Genomic DNA, 26,017 nt, shown 5'->3' on the forward strand with positions numbered 1-26,017 from the left:
ATGGATGGAAACTAACCAAGGAGAGAAGCAACCTAGAACTAAGGAGAAATTTCCTGACAGTTAGAACAATTATCCAGTGGAACAACTTGCCACCAGAAGCTATGAATGCTCCAACACCGGAAATTTTTAAGAAGAGACTGGATAGCCATTTATCTGAAATGGTATAGGGTTTCCTGCCCAAGCAGGGGGTTGAACTAGATGACCTCCAAGGTCCCTTCCAACTTTATTATTATTATTACTAAATGAAATGTTAAATCGAGGACGATCTGTCCGTTTACAGGTTTGTCAGCCATGTTTGTGTGTGTGTGTGTGTGTCTGTGTGTCTGTGTGTGTCTGTGTATATGTGTGTATATATATATATACATATACATATACATATACATATACATATATAAACCGAGCCAGGCTGTGTTATTCTTCACTATTAAACAAATGAAGCCTTTGCCTCATCTCCCAGATACGTATCGCAAAACACCTCCCTACTTTGGATAATTTGGAACAAGGACAAGAGGTAGGCAGATGTTTGCCATTTCTCTCTGGAAAAAGAAACCATTGTGTCCAAGGTACAGATAAGCCCCTCGTCCATGTTGCTCGACGAAGCACCTGATCTCATCAACCTTCCAAGCTGCTCTCAGACTTTCCTCATTTAAATGTTTTTTTTCCAATTAACTTGGATCGCAAGAAGCATATACGTTTTTCCATCTACCGCATCCTTCACCAGCTTCCTATTTGCCAAGCGTAATTAGCGGCCAAATCCATCTCTTAAATTTGGCAGAGGGTTAGGGTGGGGAGCCCCATTAAGCTACACATCAGAACCAAGAAATCAATTATTTGTTGATCTAATTGCTCTTGCCCGGAGATCATGAGAGTTAATTAATTCAAAGGTGCATGATCTGAAATCCTGAGGCTAGATACATTCAGATCAAAATTATAGATAGCTCCAACGCTTGGAACTTCTCCAAAAGTTGTCACTAGCTTGTTGCTGTTGCTGTTGTTTTTTTTAATGTGATAAAAGGAAAACTACTGGATACCTGGGAAACAAACATCAGTTGCCTTTAGTTTAAATTTAAATCGATTTGCTCTGGCCTCACCTAGTTTGGGGAGCAACCACTGCCTATCATTCAAGAATTAAATGTGGTCCTTAGCTTCAAAGCAGTCGCACACCTTTGGATTAAACAAAGGGACAGTACCATTTGGGGCTTCTGCCGCTCAGTAAGAGCTTTGCAGCACTTTCCAAGCATGGCTTGAGACTACAGAACAGGCTTGTTCAAACGAAACCTTTGCTCTGAGAAACCCCTTTTCATTCATCGTAGCAAATAAGGCTGTCGCAGATCGTTAGACCTGTATTTGAAAGGTCTGCAGTTGGAAAGTGGCTAGTTTTAAAATGCAGAATGTACTCGGTGCAGTTCCAAGTTTCGCTATAGTCACAGACCTTGCTCAACCAGATCAAGTAGAGCAGAGGTCCGCAACCTTTTGGGCACCAGGGACCGGTTACGTGGAGAGAAGATTTTCTATGGACCGGAGGGTGCGTGGTTTTGTGTGCTGCCTGCATCCCGCAGATGGGGCTTTGCTTGTTTATGCGGACTGGTTGCTAGCAAGCCGCAGCCGGGTACCGCTCCACAGACCGGAGATTGGAGACCCCTGAAGTAGAGTACAGATAGTCCTTGACTCTCAGCAGCTTGCTTAGTGACCGTTCAAAATTGTAACGGCACTGGAAAAAGTGACTTATCGCCATTTTTCACACTTGACGACTGTTGCAGCATCCCCAGGGTCACGCGATCTACACTCAGATGCTTGGCAACCGACTTCCACTTATGACGGTTGCAATGTCATACGGGGGGGTCATGTGATCACCTTTTGGTGACCTTCTGACAAGCAAAGTCCTTGGGGAAGCCAGATTCACTTAACCACCGTGTGACTAGCTTAACAACTGCAGTGACTGGCTTAATCAACGTAGCAAGGTCCTAAAATGGGGCAAAACCCACTAAATTTTTTTTTTTCACTTAGCAACATGACTTGGGGGCTCCATTGTGGCGGTATGTTGAGGATTGCCTGCGCCTGGCTGTTGTTTTCATGCAGGCTAAGCTTGGTTAGTTAGTTAGTTAGTTAGTTAGTTAGTTAGTTAGTTAGTTAGTTAGTTAGGGACACGGTGGCTCAGTGGGTTAGGACGCTGAGCTTGTCGATCAGAAGGTCGGCAGTTTGGCGGGTCGAATCCCGAGTGCCGCGTAGCAGAGTGAGCGCCTGTTACTCGTCCCAGCTTCTGCCAACCTAGCAGTTCGAAAGCACGTAAAAATGCAAGTAGAAAAATAGGGACCACTCCGGTGGGAAGGTAACAGCATTCCGTGCGCCTTTGGCCTCTAGTCATGCCGGCCACATGACCACGGAGACATCCTCGGACAAGCGCTGGCTCTTCGGCTTTGAAACGGAGATGAGCACCGGCCCCTAGAGTCGGAAACGACTAGCACACATGTGCGGGGGAACCTTTACCTTTTTTAAGCTTGGTTAAGCTTGGTTAGGTTTTTGCAGTCTGTCTGGTGGGCCTCATCTAAGATGGTTCATTTATTATTTATTTATTTATTTAGCGTAGAGCAGAGAGGGCTAGGGGGTCTCCACTGTTTACCCATGGTGGAAGTTCTGGCAGCTGACAATCACCCGTCCCTTTCTTCTTGGTTAGTTCGCGATTGAATATAACGGGCAAAGCCCATCCATGAATTCGGTCAGCAACTAGATTAAGCACGTTTGGTGACACACAGGGATGATGTGTACCAGAAACGTGCCTTTTTTTTCTTTTTTTTGCAAAGAGAATAGACGAGTAACCTTGGCTGTGTTGTTGTTTTGTTTTTGCTTTACAGTTACCAACATCACCAACAGCTCACTTCTTCCGTCTGGACAGAGGATTTGGCAGGGCTTTCTCTTCCCGTTGCCATGGATACTGCAATTGTCAAGAGCTCCACGCCAGCATCGGCATGAGTAAAGAAACCACAGTCTTCCTTGATCCTCTCCCAGGGCACTTTCTAAAAGCAACTTACTTCCTGAGTCGCCATCTTTTAAGCGTTCCGGGAGGACTTAAGAGCCACTCAATGGGAGGCAGGGCCATTGTTCGGATAGGCCCCTGCCAGGTTCACCTCTTCTTAACTGGTCTTCTGAGTCAGTTGGAGGGTTTCGCAGGTGCCCCTAGTCACCTTGAGTCATTCCAGGCCTTCTCCAACTTGTGCCAACTCAACTCACTTCTGCGGTTGGCGTCTGGAAAAACCAACTGGAGATTTAAGTGGACGGCCACTAGTATGGCCAGCAAAAACTTGTCTAAATGTTCCTTACTACCAGCTGAAAGACCTGGTGTCCGGCTTTCCTCCAGGGCTGAACAAAACTTCGTAACTCTCTAGTCTTGGCAGGAAACTCTTCAGACGACTTGAGTAGAAACTTCATTACTGACAAGAATAAAACCTCCAACACAATAGTTAATTACCCGCAGCAGAAGGAAACCGGAGTTTATATAATTATGCTCTGCTTGGCACTGTGTTTTCCTGATGTTCCAGACAAACAGACACTTAACATCTAATTATCTGTAACCCTTGAAAGCAGCTGGAATATGGTTTTTTTTTTTTACAAAGGGTCTCTTTATCCTAGAAATTGTAGCTTCCAGACGAGCCGGTTTCCAACCTTCTACCTACAAAGCCTTTCATGTAAGCAGGTCCGTTGCTTAATGACAGCAGGCTCAAGAGACAAATTGCACATCTGAATGAACTCTTCCAGATCCTATCGGCCTCAAGTTTTAGAACCTGCATACATTATCTGCTGTGTTTACTGCATCTGCTGGCGTGCCTCTTCCCTGTCTCTGCTCCTTGCAAACTCAAGATCAACAGACACGACAGGGAAGCCCCAGGGTTCATTGTCCACAAAGGCGATTACGGCCAATTTTCAGTGAGGGCTTAACAGGCTTATGGAAGAGAGGGCTACCTGACTTGAAAACTGTATCTTTAATCCCAGAAAGGCAGTGTGGAAAGAGAGTAGAAAAGGGAGGTCCATTTTTCTACAAAGTTGTAAGCCTTCAGCCGACAAAGAGTGAACAGTTCACTAGGCCAGGCTAAAAGAGATTTGAGTAGTTTGTCGTTCAGTACGTGGTAGGCAGCCACTCTTCTATGTTGTGTGAATCAGGTCATTATAGTTAAACCAGAGTTTGTTTCGTCATCAGGTTAGGGGAACTCAAGAGGTATATATTGTTAAGCAAGGTTTATTATTCTCTTCTGCCAACCTAGCAGTTCGAAAGCACGTAAAAATGCAAGTAGAAAAATAGGGACCACTACGGTGGGAAGGTAACAGCGTTCCGTGCGCCTTTGGCGTCTAGTCATGCCGGCCACATGACCACGGAGACGTCCTCGGACAAGCGCTGGCTCTTCGGCTTTGAAATGGAGATGAGCACCGGCCCCTAGAGTCGGAAACGACTAGCACGCATGTGCGGGGGAACATTTACCTTTTATTATTCTCTTCTGCACACACAGCCAGTGTCGTGGCTCTTTCGCAAACCCCGATCGCAGCCAGACAGGAGGCAACGAGGAAGGGACTGGGTTGGAATACAAAGGAGGGGGGGAATGGATTGCAACAGCACCAACTCGGGAGCCAAGACATACCATCGTCCCAAGATCACTGCTGGGAGTCCACCGGAGTCTGTTCGCCAAACAGAGCATAACTGGAGGGAATAAAGTGGCAATGAGAGGGCCAGGGAAAAAGGGGAACGTTTGAACTATGCTATTTGCACGCGAAAACGTTAGAATTGCCTTTGCTACTTCGGTATCCGTTGTGCTTTCGGCAACAAAAAAAATGTCCCAGGAGTCTTTATTTGCTGTATGTACTGAGCGGGACGGTTGACAACCAGTGCGTTGCAAGATGCCAGTCCTGACGTACCCTTAGATGCATCTGGACAGATTCTTCTTGTTTACTCTTTATTCTGGAATAGTTAATTCAGATGTGCGATTCGTCTCTTGAGCCTGCTGTCACTAAGAAACAGACCTCCTTACATGAAAGGCTTTATGGATGGAGCGGTTAGAAATCGGGTGCGTCTGCAACCTACAATTTCGAGAAGAGAGAGGACAGAGAGACCCTAGGAGTAAGCAAGATTCTTCTTTATTCAAACTTTCAAAGCCCGTTTCACTGAACAGAAAGGGAAAGTTCTTCAAATAAAGAAGGCTTCCCATGGAAGTGATTACAGGGAATGGTAACAAGTGGAAAGAACTCGGAAGCCTTAAAAGTATTACAAAAGGCTATTGTGAAACTAGTAATTAAGAGTTACATTTGAAGCATTTTATTTGTTTGGAGGAGAATCCCTGTCTCTTTCATCCCATATTCTTCTCGTAGGCAAAAAGGTCAGTAAAAAACTAGGCACTGACTATCTGAGCTCAACCGTTAAGAGGCTGCTTGTTCGCAAAGGTAAAAGCGAAGAGGAGACAGATAAAAGTGATTAAAAACAGAATTATGATTTATTTTTCTTACCACAACTGGAGATCACATTTATGCTGTAGTCCGGATGGAAGGAAAAAAAAAGGTATAAATATTTTCCTTTCTCCCAAAGTCCTCTTTTCATTTTTTCCAAAAACAACGGGGGATAATAAGATGGGAGAAAATAAAAATGGGAAATGCTGCAAAGAACGCAGTTTGGAGGCTGTAGGGTGCAACTCTTCATCACTAATCCCCCAATGCGCTCTATACAGGTAGTCCTCGACTTACGACGGTTCATTTGGTGACCGTTCGAAGTTACAACACCACGTGAAAAAAGGGACTGATGTCCGGTTTCCACACTGAACGACCGCTGCAGCATCCCCCATGGTTCACATGATCAAAATTCAGATGTTTGGCACAACTGACTCACATTTATGACGGTGGCAGTGTCCCAGGGTCATGTGACCCCCCCCTTGTCAACGGGGAAGCCAGATTCACTTCACAACCGGGTTAACTAACTTCACAACTGCAACGACTCACTTAACAACGGTGGACGGAAAGGTCGTAAAATGAGGGAAAGAGCACCTAAGAAATGTCTCGCGTAGCCACGGAAAATTTGGGGCTCAATGATGGTTGTGAAGATGAAGGCTATCTGTCCTTTGCATTTACGCTGCTATTTAAATCACAAGGTCAGCATGCACTAAGGGCTGCCTTCAGAATTCTTCATCATCATCATAATAAAGTTGGAAGGGACCTTGGAGGTCATGTAGTCCAACCCTCTGCTCAGGCAGGAAACCCTGTACCATTTCAGACAAATGGCCATCCAGTCTCTTCTTAAAAACTTCCAGTGTTGGAGCATTCACCGCTTCTGGAGGCAGGTGGTTCCACTGGTTAATTGTTCTAACTGTCAGGAAGTTTCTCCTTAGTTCCAGGTTGCTTCTCTCCTTGATGAGTCTCCGTTGCTTCTTGTCCTGCCTTCGGGCGCTTTGGAGAAGAGCTTGACTCCCTCTTCTTTGTGGCAGCCCCTGAGATACTGGAACCCTGCTATCCTGTCATCCACGCCCCTTTCCTTTGATTACAGTGCGACAGCAATAGAACAAATCCAAAATTCACTACATTGTAGCATCCTTGGTGCTCTTAGCTTGGTAGTGTTCTTGCAGACGTTTCCTTACCCTACTAGGTAACTTCTTCAGTGCTAGACAGGAGTGGGATTTGAAGAATGACGGAGGAGGAGGAGGAAGAGGAAACGGAGGATGGTGAGGTCCTGGTTGCTCTCTGAGCTTGCTTGTTTTCTTGCAGGCGTTTCCTTACCCAAACTAGGTGATATCCTCGGTGGCCACCCCTCATTTCAACCCCGAGCGACAAATATCCTCCTTGATTGGTAACATAATCCAGTGCACGGAGGACGTTACCAAGTTGGCTAATGAAATCTCTGCAAGAAAACCAGAAAGCTCCAAGAGCGCCAAGGACCCCGCAGTTCAACCCTGAGCTACAAATATTCTGCTCTGGCTGAATTCAATTCATCGTGCCTACAAAATTAATGAAGCTCAGACCTCAAGGGACACCCTCCCCTGAGTTTTTGTGACAAAACATGTGATGCTGGAAAGTCTGAGCAAATACTTGGGAGGCTGGTTTTGATCAGGAAACCAGCCTGTGGAGGGGAGATAGAAGCGACCCCTTCTTAATAATACCACTTAAAAATCAAAGCCAATTCGAGCACGTTTTAAAGAGAAATCTCCCAGAGCACCTATCTATTTAGGGGACCGTAAGCTCCCGTTTTTGAAGAGCTGGTTTTGTTCACCTCGCCCCTTTTCCAAAAGCCGTTGTTTGGGCTCCTTAGAAAGACAGGATTCCACCGAACCGCTTTAGTCTTTTCAGCTCCGACCAACAGTAAAAACGCAATAATAAATAACATGGAGTCAACCGACGGCCCCCGTTCTAAGCTATCATTTGTCTCGTTGAATTTCCAATTTACATCTTTTATCTTTTGCAAGAGAGTGACTTGCAGGTTGGTAGACGGCTGACTGGGATTCGACCACTATTCAGCAAACTACAATCTCGTCCAATTTGCAAAGCCAAATCTATTTATATTGATTTCCTTTTAGCTTTTTTTTCTTTTTCTCTTTTTTTCTTTTTAAACTGCTGCCTTTTGTGTTGAATTAAATAAAGGCAATTATGTCTTATTTAACCCAACGTTAAACCTCGGGAGGTAGCATCTCACCAACCACAAGTGATATCGGGAGGGGGGGGGGAGGGAGCCAATTAAGATTAACAAGTAATTAGGGCTCAAATTAAGAGATCACCAGGAAATTTCAAGGCTGTTCTCAGAACTTGAAACTGAGCGGGGTGGGGTGGGGAAATCCTAGAAGAATGAACCGTACCGTTGCTGAGAAAAGTAATGTGAGCATAATTGGGTACTCCTTGGGAATTACGATGAAGTCAAAGGAGATCTTTATCTTTACAACTACCGGTGGAGAAGCTTAGCATGTTATGTCCACGGGCATCCAATCGGGCCTCTGTTTTGACTTGCCTTACCAGGTGACTCAACTCAGAAGGCAATTTGAAAACTGGGAGTTTGATGTCGGTGAAGAAATGCTGGAGTTGACCCACTTCAGATGATTTCACGGGAACTTTCCGAGTGCTCGTAGGAGCCAAAAGCTATCCAAGTCCTCCTTGCACGTCCAATTCGGCTTTGTCCATTCAGCCGTTTCCTTTCAAACGCGGCAAGAGGAAGGAAAGGGCACTCGTAAAGAGCAAACAACACTCGGACCTTCGTGTTACTTTTATTTTCCCAAACTTCTGGGTCAAAGACAAAAAGGCCGTAATTTTGAGCATCTGAAAATGTCCTCACAGCGGTAATTTCTGAAATTCTTGCCTCCTCCTGAGGATTGCCTAGAGCCGTGGTGGCGAACCTATGGCACGCGTGCCACTGGGGGGCACACAGAGCCCTCTCTGTGGGCACGCACGCCGTCGCCCCAGACCTAGGCCTTCAGCCGGGTTTTATAAAACCTTTTCGCTTTAGCCCTCCGCCACCATGTGCAAAAAAAAAAGGTTCAATCAATTGTAACTTCTCGCGGGGAAAAAAAAATCTCGCAGTTGGAATTGATTGATTTAACTTTTTAGTCCCACCCAGTCTGCCGTTACCACCGCAGCCACGCCCACCCAATGGGCCACGCCCATCCAATGGGCCACACCCGCCCGGCACCCGACGATACATAAGTGGGTTTTGGGTTGCATTTTGGGCACTCGGTCTCTAAAAGGTTCGCCACCACTGGCACCGAATTTAAGGAAAGAGAAATGTTAAGATACGTACCTAAAACGGGCCCCATCCTGCAACCTGGCTACGAGTTGACTAGAGGCAGGGAAGAGGGCTGTTTTAACTTATTCACTTATTGATTGGTTGGTTTGGTTTGGTTCAATTTTTATAGCCGCCCGTTTCAGCAAACGATTCTGGGCAGCTCACAATTTGTAACCAAGGATTTCCAAGCAGGCTGTGCTACATCTGGGATGCAGCCTCCCGCTGCCAACCCAAGTTAACAATTTCCCCATTTAAAGCCTGTATGAGTCGAGTAGGCACATAATGCAACTGCATGACAGTTCAGTAATAATAAAGTTGGAAGGGACCTTGGAGGACATCTAGTCCAACCCCCTGCTCAGGCAGGAAACCTTGTACCATTTCAGACAAATGGCTGTCCAGTCTCTTCTTAACAACTCCCAGTGTTGGAACATTCCCAACATTCTGGAGGCAGGTTGTTCCACTGGTTAATTGTTCTAACTATCAGGAAGTTTCTCCTTAGTTCTAGGTTGCTTCTCTCCTTGATTAGTTTCCATCCGTTGCTTCTTGTCCTGCCTTCAGGCGCTTTGGAGAATAGCTTGACTCCCTCTTCTTTGGGGCAGCCCCTGAGATATTGGAACACTGCTATCATGTCAACCCTGGTGTTTCTCTTCATTAAACTAGACATACCCAATTCCAGCAACCGTTCCTTATATGTTTTAGCCTCCAGCCCCCTGATCATCTTTGTTGCTCTTCTCTGTACTCTTTCTAGTCTCAACATCTTTTTTTCCATCCTGGACCCCGACACCTGGAAGGCGGACACTCTAGGTTAGCAGTACAGTTTTCACTGAAGAGAACTTAGGCAGCACAAAACCCTTCCTGGGTTATAAAGAGAAAGAGAGGGGATGAAAAGATAAGGTCCCTCCCAAGTGTTTATAGAAGAGTATTTTCTCCCATGAGGTCTATGGAGAGTCTCCGTCGTCCAAGTCATGGTTGCCCCAGAGGTGCTTTTTCAGGAGATAACTGGAATTTCTTTGTTTCTTCTCTGAAGACGTTTCGCTTCACCCTCTGAATGGCAAGAGAGGTATGAACAGATGTCCAGAAAACACTGCAGACCACAGGAACCACTTGTGCTTCAGTTTGAGATGCAGACAAGACAGACTCATCCCCAACAGCCTGCGCCTGTCTTCAACAGGGAAGGGACGCGGGGCAGACAGCATCCTGCAGCCACGAAGGCTCCACGGACATTTGCACTGCTCCGGTGACCCTGAGGACACGGGCAAACCTCCGAGCGGCTCTCCAAAAGAAAGCAACTAGCCAGCTGTCTGCAATGAATATAAACCCTTCCATTCCCCACCATCCCAGTCAGAGCTGAAGAAGCTTCTTGGACGAGAAGCGAAACGTCTTCAAAGAGAAGCAAGAAAGGCCAGTTGCCTCGTGGGGAAAAAAAAGCACCTTGGGGTTTATCCCATCATCTTCCCTGCCTGTATAAAAGCAGGCACTATCTCCCTATCTCCCACGAAGGGACCAGCCAACCTTCTTGAAAGCGTGACAGGAGGACTTTTTACCCCTCTATTACAAGAGAGAGGGAAATAATTAAATGCTTGGCTACAAATGGGTTTCCTGTCGCTTATTCAGCTGAAGGGGCCCCCCACCCCCGCCCCACTAAATAGCAGGAGGAGGAGCAGACGTAGCAATAAGTCAAGTATCGGAGCAGAGAACTTTAGAAAAAAAAATCTGTTTGGTTTGTGCTGAATGACAGAATAGCACCTGAGAAAAAAAAAGAACTTTTTGAGGCGGCTACGGGATTCATCAGCACCATCCTTCCTGTGATACCCAAACATCACAGGACTGAAACAGCACCCGGCCAAAGACGCTCGGTGTTTTGGTTTCTTTCAGCCTTACGTTGGCTTGGGGGGGGGTGTCTGTGGGGGGAAAAAATGTCTCTATTCAGTGTCCACAGCAGAGCGAGACTACGTGCAGCTATGCCTCATGTGAAAGTTGACCACGTACTCCGCGTTAGTCCGCTGCACAGAGATAGCAAAGGGTTCAAAAGGGTGGAAGGTAAATGCCACTAGGCGCCGGACAGTATGGTTGATGGGTCGACCCAGAAGTCCTGCTTGGATTTCAAACTTCAGCAGACCAGAATCTCGGGCATAAAATCTGTGAATGGGAAAAAAGAGAGAGGGAGGAGGGAGGGGGGGTGGGGGAGGGAGGGAAGGCAGGAGGGAGGGAGAGAAAGAAAAGACAGAGGGAGGGAGGGAAAGAGAGAGGGAGGGGAGGAAGACAGAGAGAGAGAGGGAGAAAGAGGGAGAAAGGGAGGGAGGGGGAGGGAGAGAGAGAAAGAAAAGGGAGGGAGGGAGGGAAAGAGAGAGGGAGGGAGAAAGGGAAAAAGGGAAGGAAGGAGGGAGGGAGAGAGAGAGGGAGGAAAAGGGAGGGGTAAAGAGGGAGAAAGAAAAGAGAGGGAGGGAGAAAGGGAGAAAGGGAGGGAGGGAGAGAAAGAAAAGAGAGGGAGAGAGGGAGCGAGAGAGGGAGAGAAAGAAAAGAGGGAGGGAGGGAAAGAGAGAGGAGGGAGGGTGGGAGGGAGGGAAGGTGGGAAGGAGGGAGGGAGGGAAAGAAAGAAAAGAGAGGGGGCGGGAGGGAGGGAAAGAGGGAGGGGAGGAAGAGAGGAGGGGGAGAGAGAGGGAGGAGGAAAGAGAGGGAGGGAGGGAGAGAGAAAGGGAGAGAGAGAAAGAAGAGAGAGAGAGAGAGAGAGAGAGATGCTGGTTGGCCAGTCTTTAGGCACATGGAACTAAATAAACATCAATCTCACGGAATTCAGTAAGCAAAGAAAACCCCCATGCTATTTTGACCAAGGTAAAGACAAAAAACAGGGAAGGAGACAAGACCAGTCAAACTCCTCTATTTAAAAGAAGTTTCAGTAAAAAGAAAGTTTACCTTTGACCAGACGGGCTGGTGATGGAATTTAAGGACATGATTGTCAACTCTGCCTCAGATCCTACCTTTCCTCTATGCGGCTCAAGGCGGCGTATTTAAAATCCCCCCTCCCTCCTCCCCCCCCACAAAGAAAAGGACTGTGAGCCATGTTGGGCTAAGGTGGTGGTGGGGAAATAAAGTCAAGTGGAACAGGGAGAACCTCAGGGCCAAAGAAACTGTCCGCTATCCAGCTCAGTCCTACACAAATGGGAGTCTGCGCTCGGAAGCCGTCCAACCTTTGGATTCCGACAGCAGATATTCAGCTGGAGTCCCTCGCAGGAGATATCAGCCCTCGAGGAGAAGGACGCCACGGGGGAATCAGGGTTTTGTTTTTGTGTTTTGTTTTTTTTTTTAAAAAAAAATACAGCTTCATTAAAACTTGAGATAAAAGAGACGGACTGACCCTGATCTCCTGGCTGCTTCTCCCTTCTTTGTTTTGCAGGTGAGCATTTTCACAGCATCCTCCTCTCCGCTCAAACCCTTAATGTGCGGGATTCCACACCTCCTCCCCCTTCCCTCCAAACAGACACGCCAGGCCGTTGCAGGCAGGCAAGCAGGCAGGCAGGCAGGCAGGGTGGGTGGGTGGGAAAGAGGACTGCTCTGGGGATAAATATACACCCGCCAGGTTTCACAACGTGGCCTGTGCCGCATTCGCTCATCACATTCTTTCCAAACAGTCATCATTTATATTCCGCTCCTTAAAAGCCTCCGGCTGGCCTGACAAATTAAGAGACACCCCCAAAAAAAGAAAGAAAAAAGGGGAAAAGGGGGGAGAGGGAGAAGAGCAACAATCTGACTGGCCTGACTTTCTAAATGGCTCCCTTTTCTCTCCATGAAGTGAAGCTGGTAGGCACAATTTGGGGAGGGAGGGGGGCACAATAAAACCCACAAAAAAAAACCGGGGAAAGGGAGCAAACTTCCGTTCCGTGAGTTTCTGCCCTCCCCTTTCTAATTCAGGGCAATTTGCCCTACTCAAGAAAAGTGCCCGGTAATCTCTCAAGGTACGGCTCTGTCTCGTGTTGTGTGTTGTTGTTTTTTTAACATCTCTCTTTTTCTTTTTTTTTGAAAAGTGCTCTGCAATCAAGAGGCCCATTTGCACCGCCTCGCATGCAGCGGAAAAAAATTAAAAGATACCGAAATGCGAGATGCTTGCCAATAAGAACGGTAATGGAGAGCACTTCTCTCCGGGGGAGGGAGGGGGAATTGTTATAAAAATGAAAAGCTTTACCTGCCACGCTGTTTGGCTTTCTAAAAAAAAAAAAAAACAACGCTCCTCCCCGAAAGGCTTTTCCTGTGACATTTTTTCAGACTGTTTAAGTCTGGGCCCTTCGACTGTCAACAGCAGGCTTTCTTGCTCACCCTAATGGCCCAGGCTACAGGACAGCTAAGAAATCTCCTGGCAGTGGCTTTCAGGTGGCAAAACAGCTGCCATCTTCCCATCCGGCCCAGCGTGAAAGGTGCAGTTGGCGCCCGGCGTCAGAAGGGAAGAAGAACTCAAAACGTAAGCCAAGCGTGGCAAAAAGGCAGAAGCCCAATATCCTCGGGGGATGGAGGACTGTGCTGGAACTCAAGCACGTCAATAAAGAAAGGCCCAAAGGAGACAAGCAAATCAGCTCATTCGTTGGGTGCCACAAGGGAGCTTACCTGAGGTTTGAGAATTGGCATTTGAGCAGTTTATGAGGAACAGATAGAACTGGGAACTAGAACAGGGGTCCCCAACCCCCAGGTCCGTGGACCGGTACCGGGCAGTGGCATGCCAGCAACCGGTCCACGCAAACAGGCAAAGCCCCATCCGCGGGATGCAGGCAGCACACAAAACCACGCATCCTCCGGTCCGCGGAAAAAACCTCTCTCCACGGAGCCAGCGGTCCCTGGTGCCCAAAAGGCTGGGGACCTCTGAACTAGAAGATGGGCGATAAACTTCTGTCAGGTAGGGAAAACAGCAAGGGCAACTGTGGAAAGCAGATCGGAAGGGAAGACTCTCTGCCCTCTAGAAGCCAAGGGTCACGGTTGACTCCCTACGCAGCTTCGCTTGCAACCGGACAACTGTAACGGAGTGGGGGAGGGAAGGCATTGGAATCTATTGTCTTCCTCACCGACGTTCGTTATGGGACGATGTTTGGATTTAGAAGCTCGAGAAGACCCATCTCACTTTTGGGTTTGGTAAACGAGTCTGGCGGCCTTTTTTTTTTTTTTTGACCAAAGAGCTAAATTAAATTAAAACGTAAGAATACAAGGTAGTCCTCGACTTACAACAGTTTGTTAAGTGACCGTTTGAAGTTACGATGGCGCTGAACAAAATGACGGTATGCACGATCGTTTTTCCAGGCTTACGGCCGCCGCAGCCTCCCCACGGTCATGGGATCAAAATTCATGACGCTTGGCAACTGACTCGTATTTACGACGGTTGGAAGCGTCCTGGGGACACGCGATTCCCCTTTTGCGACTTTCCGACAAGCCAAGTCAACGGGGAAGCCGGATTCGCTTTAAACAACCGTGTGAGTAGGTTAACGACTGCCGTGGTTCATTTAAAAAAGGGTGGCCAGAACAGTCGCAAAAATGGGCAAAACCCACCCGACAAATTCCTCAGTCGGCAACGTAAATTTTGGGCTCCACTGTGGTCGTAAGTTGAGGACTAACTGCAGCCTATGGTCGATCAAGCCAAGGACCCTATTAATTCCCCCAATGAATGAGACGTAAACCTTATGATTACCTGTTTCCTATCTAACGGGGCAGCAAACTACATGCAACGACTTGTTCTTTCTAATGTAAGGATGGAAATCGAGGCATTGTGCGTACCTGATTGGGTGGTCACCACACGTTTTGGGGCGCTCCATAACCGAAACCCATTTGTCATCATAGCTGAAGAGAGAGAGGTCAAGGTAAGGGCTGCCACTGTACGATTGTGCGCTGATTGGAAGTTGACCCAGGAGACGACGCACTGCCTCTGTGTGTCCCCCGTACTTTGCATTGACAATGGTGTCCTTGAAACTGAAGGAGAGAAGGTGAGGGCTATAAAGCTGGAAGAAACAACATAAAAAACACATATCCTCCTTTCCACCCACCTAGTACTATACGTTAGCTTTGCGGGGGAGAGGAAGGGGGTGGTGGAAATCAGACAATTAAGAATCCTGAGTTCATCAAAGGACTGAAGTTTAGCTGTGACAAATCTTTGGTATCACTTTGAGAAAAATACATTAGGGGACTGGAGGCTCAAACATACAAGGAACGGTTGCTGGAATTGGGCATGTCTAGTTTAATGAAGAGAAGGACGAGGGGGGACATGATAGCAGGGTTCCATTATTTGAGGGGCTGCCACAAAGAAGAGAGAGTCAAGGTATCCTCCAAAGCACCTGAAGGCAGGACAAGAAGTTAAATGGATTGATTATATCCAGAATAAATATGGGACTAAAAAGTTTCATTTAGCATTTGAATAAGTATTGATGTGATATTTGTATTGCTTGTAGTCACTCTATAAGAGCTAAAGTGCGATAGACTTAATAGTTCATTGTTGTTAGCATATGGTTGTTTATGATTGTTTCTACTTTTATACCTTGTATTTAGCTCTGGGAAGTCGGGGAGGGGGGAAGGGGAGGGGGGAGGGGAGGGGGGGAGGGTTGGGTTGGGTTGGGAAGGGGGTGGGTGGGGAGGGGTTGTTAAAGATAAAATGTATTGAAAAACTTTTCAATAAAAAAAAGAAGCAACACCTGGAAACTAATCAAGGAGAGAAGCAACCTGGAACTAAGGAGAAACTTCCTGACTGTGAGGACAATTAACCAGAGGAACAACCTGCCTCTAGAAGCTGTGAATGCTCCAACACTGGAAGTTTTTAACAAGAGACTGGACAGCCATTTGTCTGAAATGGTATTTTCCTGTTTGAGCAGGGGGTTGGACTAAAAGACCTCCATGTCCCTTCCAACTCTACTACTACTACTACTACTACTACTACTACTATTATTATTATTATTATTATTATTATTATTATTATTATTATTATTATTATCATCATCATCATCATCATCATCATCATCATCATCATCATTATCATGTTTTCTCTCTGTTCCACCTGGCAAGACTGACATAATGCTGCATTAAGTCTTGGTGTTATCCAAGGTCCTTTTCAACATGATGATGACGACGACGACAATGGGAAAAGTGAGTTTTAAGAACTTCTGCCTAAGACCTTGAAGCTGTAGTCACTGAATAAGTTAGAGGAAATAATGGCATCATTCAGAGAGTTAGCTTAGACAAACGGGTTCAAATCCCAGGAAGCTATGGAAATTCAAGCTTGTGCATTTCCTATGCTTGTTTTGAGGTTAAAACATAAGCACGAGGAACATGTAGTTAAGCTCTTTGGAGAGCAATTAAAGCACAAATGAAACAGCTATGTTGCTATGAAGACAGCTAACCAGATATATAGTTCTGCAGTAGTGAATCACCTGTACTTGAAGAGAAATTGAGCAGCATAATGATTTCTAGATTGCATTTCCAAAAAGAATCTAAGCGGGATTCCTTAGAAGCTCATTATAGGCTTCTCTGTAAATTGTCTTTAACCATTTTTACAGAATAGCCTTCATTCAATGGACGATGTGTGGAAGGACAAGGATAAAGTCAAGATGAGCACACACTTGGGTCAAGGGAACCCCAGCGGAAAAATTAACCAGAAAGAGCTAACAGATGCTGAGCCAATAAAAAGGAAGAGGTCACCAGATGTTGAACCGAAGAAAACCGAGAGTTAAAAATTTGGAGTGTGCAGTATCTTTTTCTTCAAGAAAACATACATTAATATTTTAGAGCAGACATGTCAAACACAAGGTCCGGGGACCAGATCTGGCCCGCGAAGTGGTTTCATGCGGCCCGTGAAGCCATCCTGGAAACAGTGAGGGAACGGCCCCCACTGCCTTGGCCCTGGCCCAGAGACCCTCCTCCTGCCAGAGACCCTCAGATCTGTCCCACTCCTGCCCAGGCCCCCATAGGCACCCTTGATGCAAATGATGTAGAGCTGGCCACACCCACCCAGTAGGCCATATGCACTCTAGCCACGCCCACCCTGGCCATACCCACCCGGCCCCTTGAGGGCAAACCGCAATGCTGATGCGGCCCTCAATGAAAATGAGTTTGACACTCCTGTTTTAGAGACACCCAAATCACCTTGCACTCTTCAAAAGGTCATTGCTCACTCAATCTCTTGCATGAAAGCCAAATATTAGAATGGCAACAGCTTTAGAACATTAAACGGGGGAAATCTCAACTCTCAATTTTAAGTTCACATTCGTCCAGGTTTAAACCTAAAACCTTTGGCCCTGCCAGGAATACTGAATCTGTGCAAAAAGCCTTTATTCAAAAGGCCAATGTGCAGGTTTCTGGGAAATAAATCCTGAAGTAAACTGATATGAACGTACTAAGAAGTGGACGCTTTAAACTGCAAAATATGACAGATATCATAGGGGGTGGGGAGAGACAAGGATTAGCAACGCTTGCCTTTAAATGATGTTTTCTCGAAGAAGAAGAACATGAAAACTAAAAGCTTTTATGCCTCCAGATCTTCTGTCATTAAAGGATAAGATGGAGATCCATTCTCATTCTTGAATGATGTAAAGGGGGGGGACAAATGCAAATGGGAGGAAGGGGAAGCAGCTTGTTCTAAGTTGTTGAAAAAACTGGTTCATAGTACACATGGTTAAGTGATTACTTGCTCTGAAGTTAGGAAACAGGGAGAGCTCTTTACTAAGGTGAATTTCAGGAAAGATTATTCTGTTCCTTACCATTCAGATAACCCTAAACCCTCAATTTCATCATCGACTATATGAGATACTCCTCATTATCTATCTTACAAGGTGAGGGACCTCTGAAAAGCAGAATCTGAAGCCTTCCATGAAGCCCATTTACGTCTTGGACTTTTAACGTTCATCAGGCATAGCCAGCACAAATATTGGACCTACGGGAGGTGTAGTCCATAATATCTGGAGACCACTGGAGAGAAATATTGTTGTTGTGTTGTTTTTTTAAAAAAGCATCATATGCATCAGGTGAACAAGCAGTCCTTGACTTACGACCACAGTGGAGCCTAAAATTTATGTTGCTAAGCAAAATATTTGTTGGGTGAGTTTCGCCCCATTTTTACGACCTACCCTGCCACATTTGTTAAGTGGATCACTGCAGTTGGCTAAGTTAGTAACCCGGTTGTTACGTGAACCTGGCTTCCCCACTGACTTCGCTCGACATATGGTCGCAAAAGGGGATCGCGTGACCCCGGGACACTGCGACCGTCCTAAGTACACGCCAGTTGCAAAGCATCTGAATTTTGATCACGCGACCACGGGGGAATGCTGCAAATGGTGGTAAGTGTGAAAAATGGTCACAAGTCAGTTTTTTTCAGTGCCGTTGTAACTTTGAACGGTCAGTAAACAAACCGTCGTAAGACGAGGACTGCCTATAGCTTGTGCAACGCCTGGAGTCCCTTCCGGTTACAGTTGGCAAGAATAAGGCACATGGCGAGAGGCCAAAAACCTACCGTGTTAAATTGCAAAATAAGAATATCGTGGAGAGCCAAGGAAACAAACAAAGGTATGGATCCAATAAGTCAATCTAGAGTTCTCACTCCAGGCGTAAATTGCCAGCCTCATATGACCCTACTTTTGGAAACATTATGCAAAGCTCTCTGGGAAAAAGGCTCATGCTGGGAAAGGCAGAAGGAAAGGAAAATAGAGGATGACCAGCATCAAGGTGGATGGAATCAGTTAAAAGTGGCAATGGAAGACCAGATTAGGGACAAATTGTCGGGGAGAAAATTTGGGGGGGGTGGGTGTCACTAAGTGTTGATGCTGGTTTCATGACATATAATCAAGCAAGAAAAGTTGTTGTTTTTTAAGCCAAATGCACCCCTTTCCCTGTTAGAAATATAAAGTGTGACACAATCTCTGCCTGACCCACAGCTGCCCTTCCCTTTCCCAAAAGTGTTAAATAAAACAGAGTTAGGAGGGACCTTGGAGGTCTTCTACTCCAACCCCCGCTGCTCAAGCAGGAGACCCTTTTAAGAAAGAGAAGGACGAGGGGGGACACATGATAGCAGGGTTCCAGTATCTCAGGGGCTGCCACAAAGAAGAGGGAGTCAAGCTCTTCTCCAAAGCGCCCGAAGGCAGGACAAGAAGGAACGGATGGAAACTAATCAAGGAGAGAAGCAACCTAGAACTAAGGAGAAACTTCCTGACTGTGAGGACAATTAACCTGTGGAACAACCTGCCTCCAGAAACGGTGAATGCTCCAACACTGGAAGTTTTTAAGAAGAGACTGGCCAGCCACTTGTCTGAAATGGTATAGGGTTTCCAGCCTGAGCAGGGAGTTGGACTAAATGACCTCCAAGGTCCCTTCCAACTCTGATATTCTATTCTATTCTATTCTATTCTATTCTATTCTATTCTATTCTATTCTATTCTATTCTATTCTATTCTATTCTATTCTATTCTATCCTATTCTATTATTCTACTCTAACTCTACTCTATTCCTACTCCTACTCCTATTCCTATGCTATTCCACTTCAGACAAGCAGTTGCCCAATAAAGTAAATAATAAATAAGACTCAGCTACCAAAAGCCTGGGCCACCCTTCAGATACATTTACTTGAAGACACAAGGACAATTCCAGTTCATTTGGGGGAAGCCGAAACTGAAGTTTAGCTTTAGCTCCTTCCATTTTGCTGGTTTTGTGGAACCCCTGGCCGGGGGGGGGGGAATGGAAAGGGAACGGGTGGTGTGTGTTAACTGAAAAGCATGAGGCTCACCGGCGCTGGATCTGCCTGGCAAAATTGTTGCTCGAAGCCGAGCAAGGGAACTGAACGGCCTCGCTGTGGAGAGTGGCGTTACGGAAGAGGTCGCAGAAGTTCTCAAAGAGTTCCAGCAGCTCGTCCGACGTGTTCTCAAAGACGGCGATCACCTCGGTAGTCACCATGTTGTACACCACAAAAAAGGAAGGCTGGAAGGAGGAGGCAGAAAGGGAGGCCAGGTGGGTAGACGAGGCACCGGCCAGGTGCGCCAACCAACTCCCCAACCCCCGCCCAGCAGCCCAAAGAGATGCTTTTTTTGTGGGAAGAACCCTGCCTTGGGTCATTAATCCCTTGCCTTTGCCATCGTCTGAAAGGAGAGCAAATGTTAACTCGGGTTATTAACCGGCCGGTCAAATCATTTACAAAGCTGGCTGGAATTCCTCCAAGGCTTTGGTTTTGCTTGTTTCCAACCGGACACTCAATGCCCCACTTCTCCTTTTCTCTGCCGAGCGTGATTTTGCTTTTCTTCCCAGAGAAGATTATTCCTTTGGTGTATGCAGAAAGGTGAGATGGTAGGACTTATTTGGGATGGGGTTGGGGGGGGGCAGTAATTTTCTTCTGCTGTCTTAATATTTCTAACATGCCGAGATGAGTCATTGAAATTGCTTTTGTGCGCTCTGCTGCCGCCTGTAAACACTGCACTGTTTAGGATCTCCTGCTGGTTTGGAAAAGAAAGGATGAGCGCCATTAACTATTTCTTTTGAATTACGGGCATTCTTATCTAAGAATCTTGAAAAGGTATGTTTTGATTTTACAGAGTCACCTAAGCAGTGGTAAAGAATTTTTCCCTTAGGAAACAGGTTGCGGGTGATGCCAAAATCTTGATCGCGTTTCTGCATCTCTAGACTTGTAACTTAAGTTTTTGGAACACTGCCTCTTGAGAATCTTCTTTTTTTTCTTTTTCTTTCAAAGAAGCTATAGTTGATATTGTTGTGAATGTTATACATCTTCTAATAAAATTGTAAGAAACATTAAGGTTATGTTTCTCCATCGTTTCTTTAAAACTGGGGTTAATTTACCCAGCACCATTCATTTCCTCCCCGTCCCCTGTTTGTCAGATTCTTTCTGCATTCTTGCAATGATCTTATGAAGCCTTCAGGAAGTCCCATCAATCAAGTTTTTTGTCTTTAGAAGACTAAAATGTATTGGGCCTTTGGTGAAACATTGTTTGCCTTGGTCACTATAGGCATAGTAGGAAGATCTCCTGGCAAATTACATCTCTTGCTCTGTGGGAGATGCATGTCTGTGTGCATGTTTCAGGAATCCAAACCATATTAGACTCGGGGTTGTTGTGTTTTTTTACTCTGGACAACCAACTTTTACAGTAATGAGATCTGAGCTTGACTTGACCAGGAAAAGGATTTTGTACTCATAGTAGATATTGTACTTCAGTGGAAAAAGTCAACCCTATAGAAAGGCAAAATCTGTGCTAGGAATCGTGTGGAAGATAATGAAAGTAAAACAATCACCATAGTAATATATATCTATGTTGGAATATAACTGAAAATAAAACACACTTTATTATAATAGCGCGTGAGCATGCTTGCATGCGCAAAAGCCTATCTTAAACAATGCATGCAGTTCTGTTCAACACATTAAAGAGAATTGGCAAAGCACAAAAGGTGCAAAATAAAACAGTGAACAGGCTAGATTAATTTCCTGTGGAAAAAAAGATCACAGACTGGAAGGGTTTTTAGAAAGTACTCTGGCGGGAAGAGAAACAATATATGCATGCAAAAATGTGGATAGAGGTTTTTTTTCTTTCTCCCTTACTTTAAAATTTGTACTCATTCATAAATGTGGAGAGGTCCAAGAAACAATCATTGTAAACAATGATTTATTCTACAGACAAAAACTGTAGACTTTTCCTGCTATCAAATGGGGCAACGATGGTTTGGAAAGGAAACTGGACAGAACTGTGGAAGACAGGAACAATAGTGGCTACTAAGTTTGAAAATTCTTTATTATCATCTCTGCATACCACTGACTCAGACGGACTCGTGTGCAACGTACAACCAGACAAAAAAAAACCCCATGCCATAAAATCACTATATTCCTACCTGTGAAGGATCGGTCACTCGTAATGTGACTACATCCTCACTTGTGTATTTGATGAAGAGATGATTCTCGTCCAACAGTTGCATCTTCCACATGCGAAGCTGCCTCAGCTGGTCAAAATATTGAAAGAACCTCCTTTTAGCCATAGCGCTTCCATCTTGTTCTGCCCTTCGCCACAAATAGACTAACAGCCTGTGTTTCAGAGAATTGATGAACGGCTCTTTGTAGGGGTTGGCCATTCCTGTCTGCGAATCCCGCTGGACCTCTGGATAGACCGCAGAGAGCATGAGAAGGTCATCCTCGTAACAAAAGCGCCCTATGGTCCGCACATCAATGAAGGTACCTTCAGCAGTTACCTGAAAGACATGAATCGTTTGCTGCTGCACGGAGAGAATAGCCAAGATGTTCTTATATAGGTAGAGTCCTTGGTTGTGGGATAAGATGACTTTGTCGCATTTGAAGGTCCGGGTGTCACACAACCTACCAGTGTGAAGGTCTATGATGTGCAAAGAATAATCTTCCAAAGGAGACCTGGGATTAGGAGTCACTGATTCACTGTTGCGGTAAACCTCAAAAAAGGGAGGATGGGGTTCCTCAGGCAGATAGGCGGCAGAACCAACAATGACATATCGACAATCGTCTGTAAACAAGCTACATTCACGGTTCAAGTGCTCCCCATTGGAGGCCACGTTGGTAATATGAAGGAGGACAAAGAACCGTTCAAAGAGGCGCCCACGGATGTTGATGGACCTCTGATCATTGCCATTAGCCAAGATCTCTCCATCATAACCCTGGAGTAGATCCTCTGCTGCTTGACATCCCTGATATTCATAAATCTCCAAAGACGTCTGATCTGAGGAGAAAGCAATGAAGTATCTTCCATCAGGGGAAAATTTTCGTAGGAAACAGGGGGGCTTCTCAACGTTGACCACGGTAAAATTGGGGAAAATGTTCTGATGAAAAATGCGGACTTGGTGCCAATGTGTCCCAATTTTGCCAGAGGTGATCCTTCGACGTTCTAAACGGTAAATTACGTTCTGGTTCTGGATCCGACGTGGTCTGATGGTTGGGTTGTCATGTTCCATCCTATCCTCTTCAAACAGAGAACATCCCAGGAATACTGGGCTCTGAGGAAGGCGCAGGGCAAATCATGTTGTCAAGCAATGGAACATTTGGAGGCAGGGATGACAAAACTGTAAAGAGAAGGAGAACATTCAAGAAACACACAAATACAAAAAAATGCTATTTTTAAGCTGCTGCAAGATTCTCCAATACTTTGTATTGTTTTTCAGAATCACCTGAAGTGAGCTTAAAATACCGTACTTACAATTAAGGAAATACTTTACAACTTAGGAATTTTGTTTCCCACAGGAAACAAGGCAATATTTAATGTAAATTACAAATTGCTCAGAAGAGCTAATGGCTAAAAACTGGGAGGAAGTCCATCTTTCTTTTGGAGTATTCCATTCCACTTCAAGTAGAAATGATATACTCAAGCAGACCATTAGAAAGAGCAGTTCAAACTACTGACTCAATCTCTTATGAACTATGATCTAATCCAGACATGTCAAACACAAGGCCCGGGGGCCGGATCCTGCCTGCGAAGTGGTTTCATGCGGCCCGCAAAGCCATCCTGGAAACAGTGAGGGAACGGCCCCCACTGCCTTGGCCCTGGCCCAGAGACCCTCCTTCTGCCAGAGACCCCCAGATCTGTCCCACTCCTGCCCAGGCCCCCATAGGCACCCTCGATGCGAACGATGTAGAGCTGGCCATGCCCACCCAGTAGGCCACGCCCACCCGGCCCTCTCAACGCTGATGTGGCCCTCAATGAAATTGAGTTTGACACCCCTGATCTAATCTTTTACAAGAATGAGTGGGTTTAGACAGTAGCAATGCCTCTGCAATAGCATTGATTTCCATCTTTCTTTTAAGGATGCTTTTCCTGTATTTGTTTTTTTTTTCTTTGTAACAAAGGGAGATAGATTGGACTGAATAGAATCTGAATACAAATTTAAATCCAAGCCCAACCATTCTATCTAGTATTTCCAAATTTGGGGCAGAATGCAGGACCTCTCATCTGACTTTAAGCTGAATGTTATTACTTTGCTTCTTGTTCTTTTCTTTTTCCCCTTTCTTTCTTAAGCACATGTGAAACGGTCACAACTCAGTGGTGGAATACACATCTTACATTTGGACTATTTCAAATATCTATAGGTGAACAAAAACCTTGTCTGAAAGTCTGCTTTAAGTCTGGGTAGACCATGTGGAGCTGATCTGGCCCAAGAGTTTCTTAGGCAAGTAGATAAGTAAAGCTAATAAGGCAAAAAGATGGAGATTCAAGTCCACCCTCAAGCACAGAAACTCACTGGGTGACTTTGGGCCAATTATTCTTTTTTAGCACAACTTTATTCACAGGGTAATTGTTGCTGGGAAAACTGGAGGAGGGAGCAATGTGTGTGCCACTTTAACCTCCCGGAAGCAAGGCAGGATACAAGCTTGATAAATAAAAGGCATTCTTGAATTCATTGTATTCAAAGGTCTTCACTCCTCACCGAATGTATTTCTTTTCACATTTGTAAGCCGCTCAAAGTCGCCTCGAACTGCGAGACGGGTGGCAAATAAATATATTCATTTAATTTGTATCCCCTTTCTTATTTTTGCAAGTAACTAAAAGCGGTAAAGGTATCCAAATGACAAATTTAATGATTAAAACAGAATAATAATCAGCCAGCACTCCCCCTTTCTGCAGACTTCATACCACCTAAGTGGAAAGAAGCAAACAGAGAGTAGTAGCCGCCTATAGAGGTGGGCAGTTCCACTAACAAGGAACTAACTAATCCACTAAGGGGAATTCCCCCACTTGAGAGAAATATAAATGAGGGTGATGAAATATAAATGTCATGGCCACTGGGCCTGAGAAATTAAGGAACACAAAAGCCAACTCCCAGAAGTCCTTTGTGTTCATGGCATCCTTCAGTTATTTTAATGATGATGAAGCTATTTCAATAACTTTGCTTTACATCTTTTTTTTAAAAAAAACTAAGCCTAAATTCTTTAGATTTAAATGTTTTATTATATCAATTAAATTGTACACCTCCCAGAGCACCTCTATGAGTGAGATGGGTGGCTTAAGAAGTTTGATATAGAAGGGAAAGAAATACATTTGTGGCTCACAAGATGCTGACGTTGGGGGATTGGCTTTAATCGACATTTGCCCAGTTTATTTTCTTAAGGAAGAGCCCAAAGAGGCAACTGAAGCCCTTTCCCCCCCCCCAAGGACAGGTGAAAGAGGCAGGAGCAGCCCTTTGGCTACAGCAAACCAGAATCAGAATCAGAATAGAGCTGGAAGGGACCCCGGAGGTCCTCTAGTCCAACCCTTTGCACAAGCAGGAGACCTTATACCATTTCAGACACGCGTCTATCTAGCCTCTTCTTAAAATCCTCCTGTGATGAAGCACCCACAACATCTGTCTGTCTATCCCTATCTTCAATCAATTTCATCAGAACAGAGCTGTAAGGGACCTTGGAGGTCTTCTAGTCTAGCCCCCTGCTCAAGCAGGAGACCCTATGCCAGGGGTCTTCAAACTTGGCCCTTTTATGACTTGTGAACTTCCAGAATTCCTCAGCCAGCATGGCTGGCTGAGGAATTCTGGGAGTTGAAGTCCACAAGTCATAAAAGGGCCAAGTTTGAAGACCCCTGCCCTATGCCATTTCAGACAAGTGGCTGCCCAGTCTCTTGGCAGAATAAAAGACTTGGAAGGGACCTCGGAGGTCTTCTAGTCCAGCCCCCTGCTCAAGCAGGAGACCCTATGCCATTTCAGACAAGTGGCTGCCCAGTCTCTTGGCAGAATAAAAGACTTGGAAGGGACCTCGGAGGTCTTCTAGTCCAGCCCCCTGCTCAAGCAGGAGACCCTATGCCATTTCAGACAAGTGGCTGCCCAGTCTCTTCTTAAAGACACGCTTCTCCACGCCTGGAGAAGCGTGATTCCCCCCTCCCCACGCAACGGGGCCAACGCTTCCACGCGTATCCCGCGAGGATGCGGCAAGGGAAGACCCCACCTCGATGCTTCCCGCTCCAACTCGCTCCTGATGGGGCGAACCTCCACCGTTCACTCGACAGCGCTGGCGGCCGCCATCTTTCCGCCAGGGGAGGCGGGCCTAACCCCACCAACGAGTCCGCTGCGGGCCGAGCGGCCGCACCACTCCGAAGCCCGAAATTCGCACAGATGCCATAGAATAAAAGAAGGAAATGATAGAGTGCCCACTCCGCGTTGTGGCTTATTACGCTTCCGTCTCTTCTGCACCGGGCAGCGTCCCCTGGCGTCTGGAAGCCGCGACGCGCGTTGGTTCCCTCTATCTCGCCTTCTGCATCGCTGTCATGGCAACCGCATCTTCGTTGAAATTGGCACCATGGCAACCCGCTTCTTAGGAGGGAAGAGGGCTCCTGGCAACTA

General features: G+C 45.9%; 1 protein-coding gene across 2 annotated transcripts; it reads right to left on the reverse strand.

The window, feature by feature from the left end:
• Window positions 1-10,508: 10,508 nt before the first annotated feature.
• DET1 (DET1 partner of COP1 E3 ubiquitin ligase) lies at window positions 10,509-25,695 on the reverse strand. Of its 2 annotated transcripts, XM_083370979.1 has the most exons (5): window positions 25,623-25,695; window positions 21,566-22,756; window positions 19,464-19,654; window positions 14,483-14,674; window positions 10,509-10,870 (listed from the first exon to the last, which is right to left on the reverse strand). In XM_083370979.1, exons 2-5 carry the CDS (start codon window positions 22,646-22,648, stop codon window positions 10,681-10,683), a joined length of 1,656 nt encoding a protein of 551 aa, XP_083227105.1. In that variant the 5' UTR covers window positions 22,649-22,756; window positions 25,623-25,695; the 3' UTR covers window positions 10,509-10,680. The 2 variants fall into 2 exon arrangements, with proteins under 2 accessions (XP_083227105.1, XP_083227106.1); XM_083370980.1 differs by lacking the exon at window positions 25,623-25,695 and having other exon boundaries at window positions 21,566-23,186.
• Window positions 25,696-26,017: the final 322 nt, after the last annotated feature.

This window comes from Vipera ursinii (genome assembly GCF_947247035.1).
Source record: "Vipera ursinii genome assembly, chromosome: 11".
In the NCBI taxonomy this organism is placed as follows: Eukaryota; Metazoa; Chordata; class Lepidosauria; order Squamata; family Viperidae; genus Vipera; species Vipera ursinii.

Coding starts and splice junctions, on each gene's coding strand:
- DET1 (XM_083370979.1), bottom strand. CDS start 22,648: ATGGAACATGACAACCCAACCATCAGACCACGTCGGATCCAGAACCAG. Junction 19,655..21,565: donor GAGTGACCGATCCTTCACAG/GTAGGAATATAG, acceptor TCCTCCTTCCAG/CCTTCCTTTTTTGTGGTGTA. Junction 14,675..19,463: donor GCCAGGCAGATCCAGCGCCG/GTGAGCCTCATG, acceptor TCTCTCCTTCAG/TTTCAAGGACACCATTGTCA.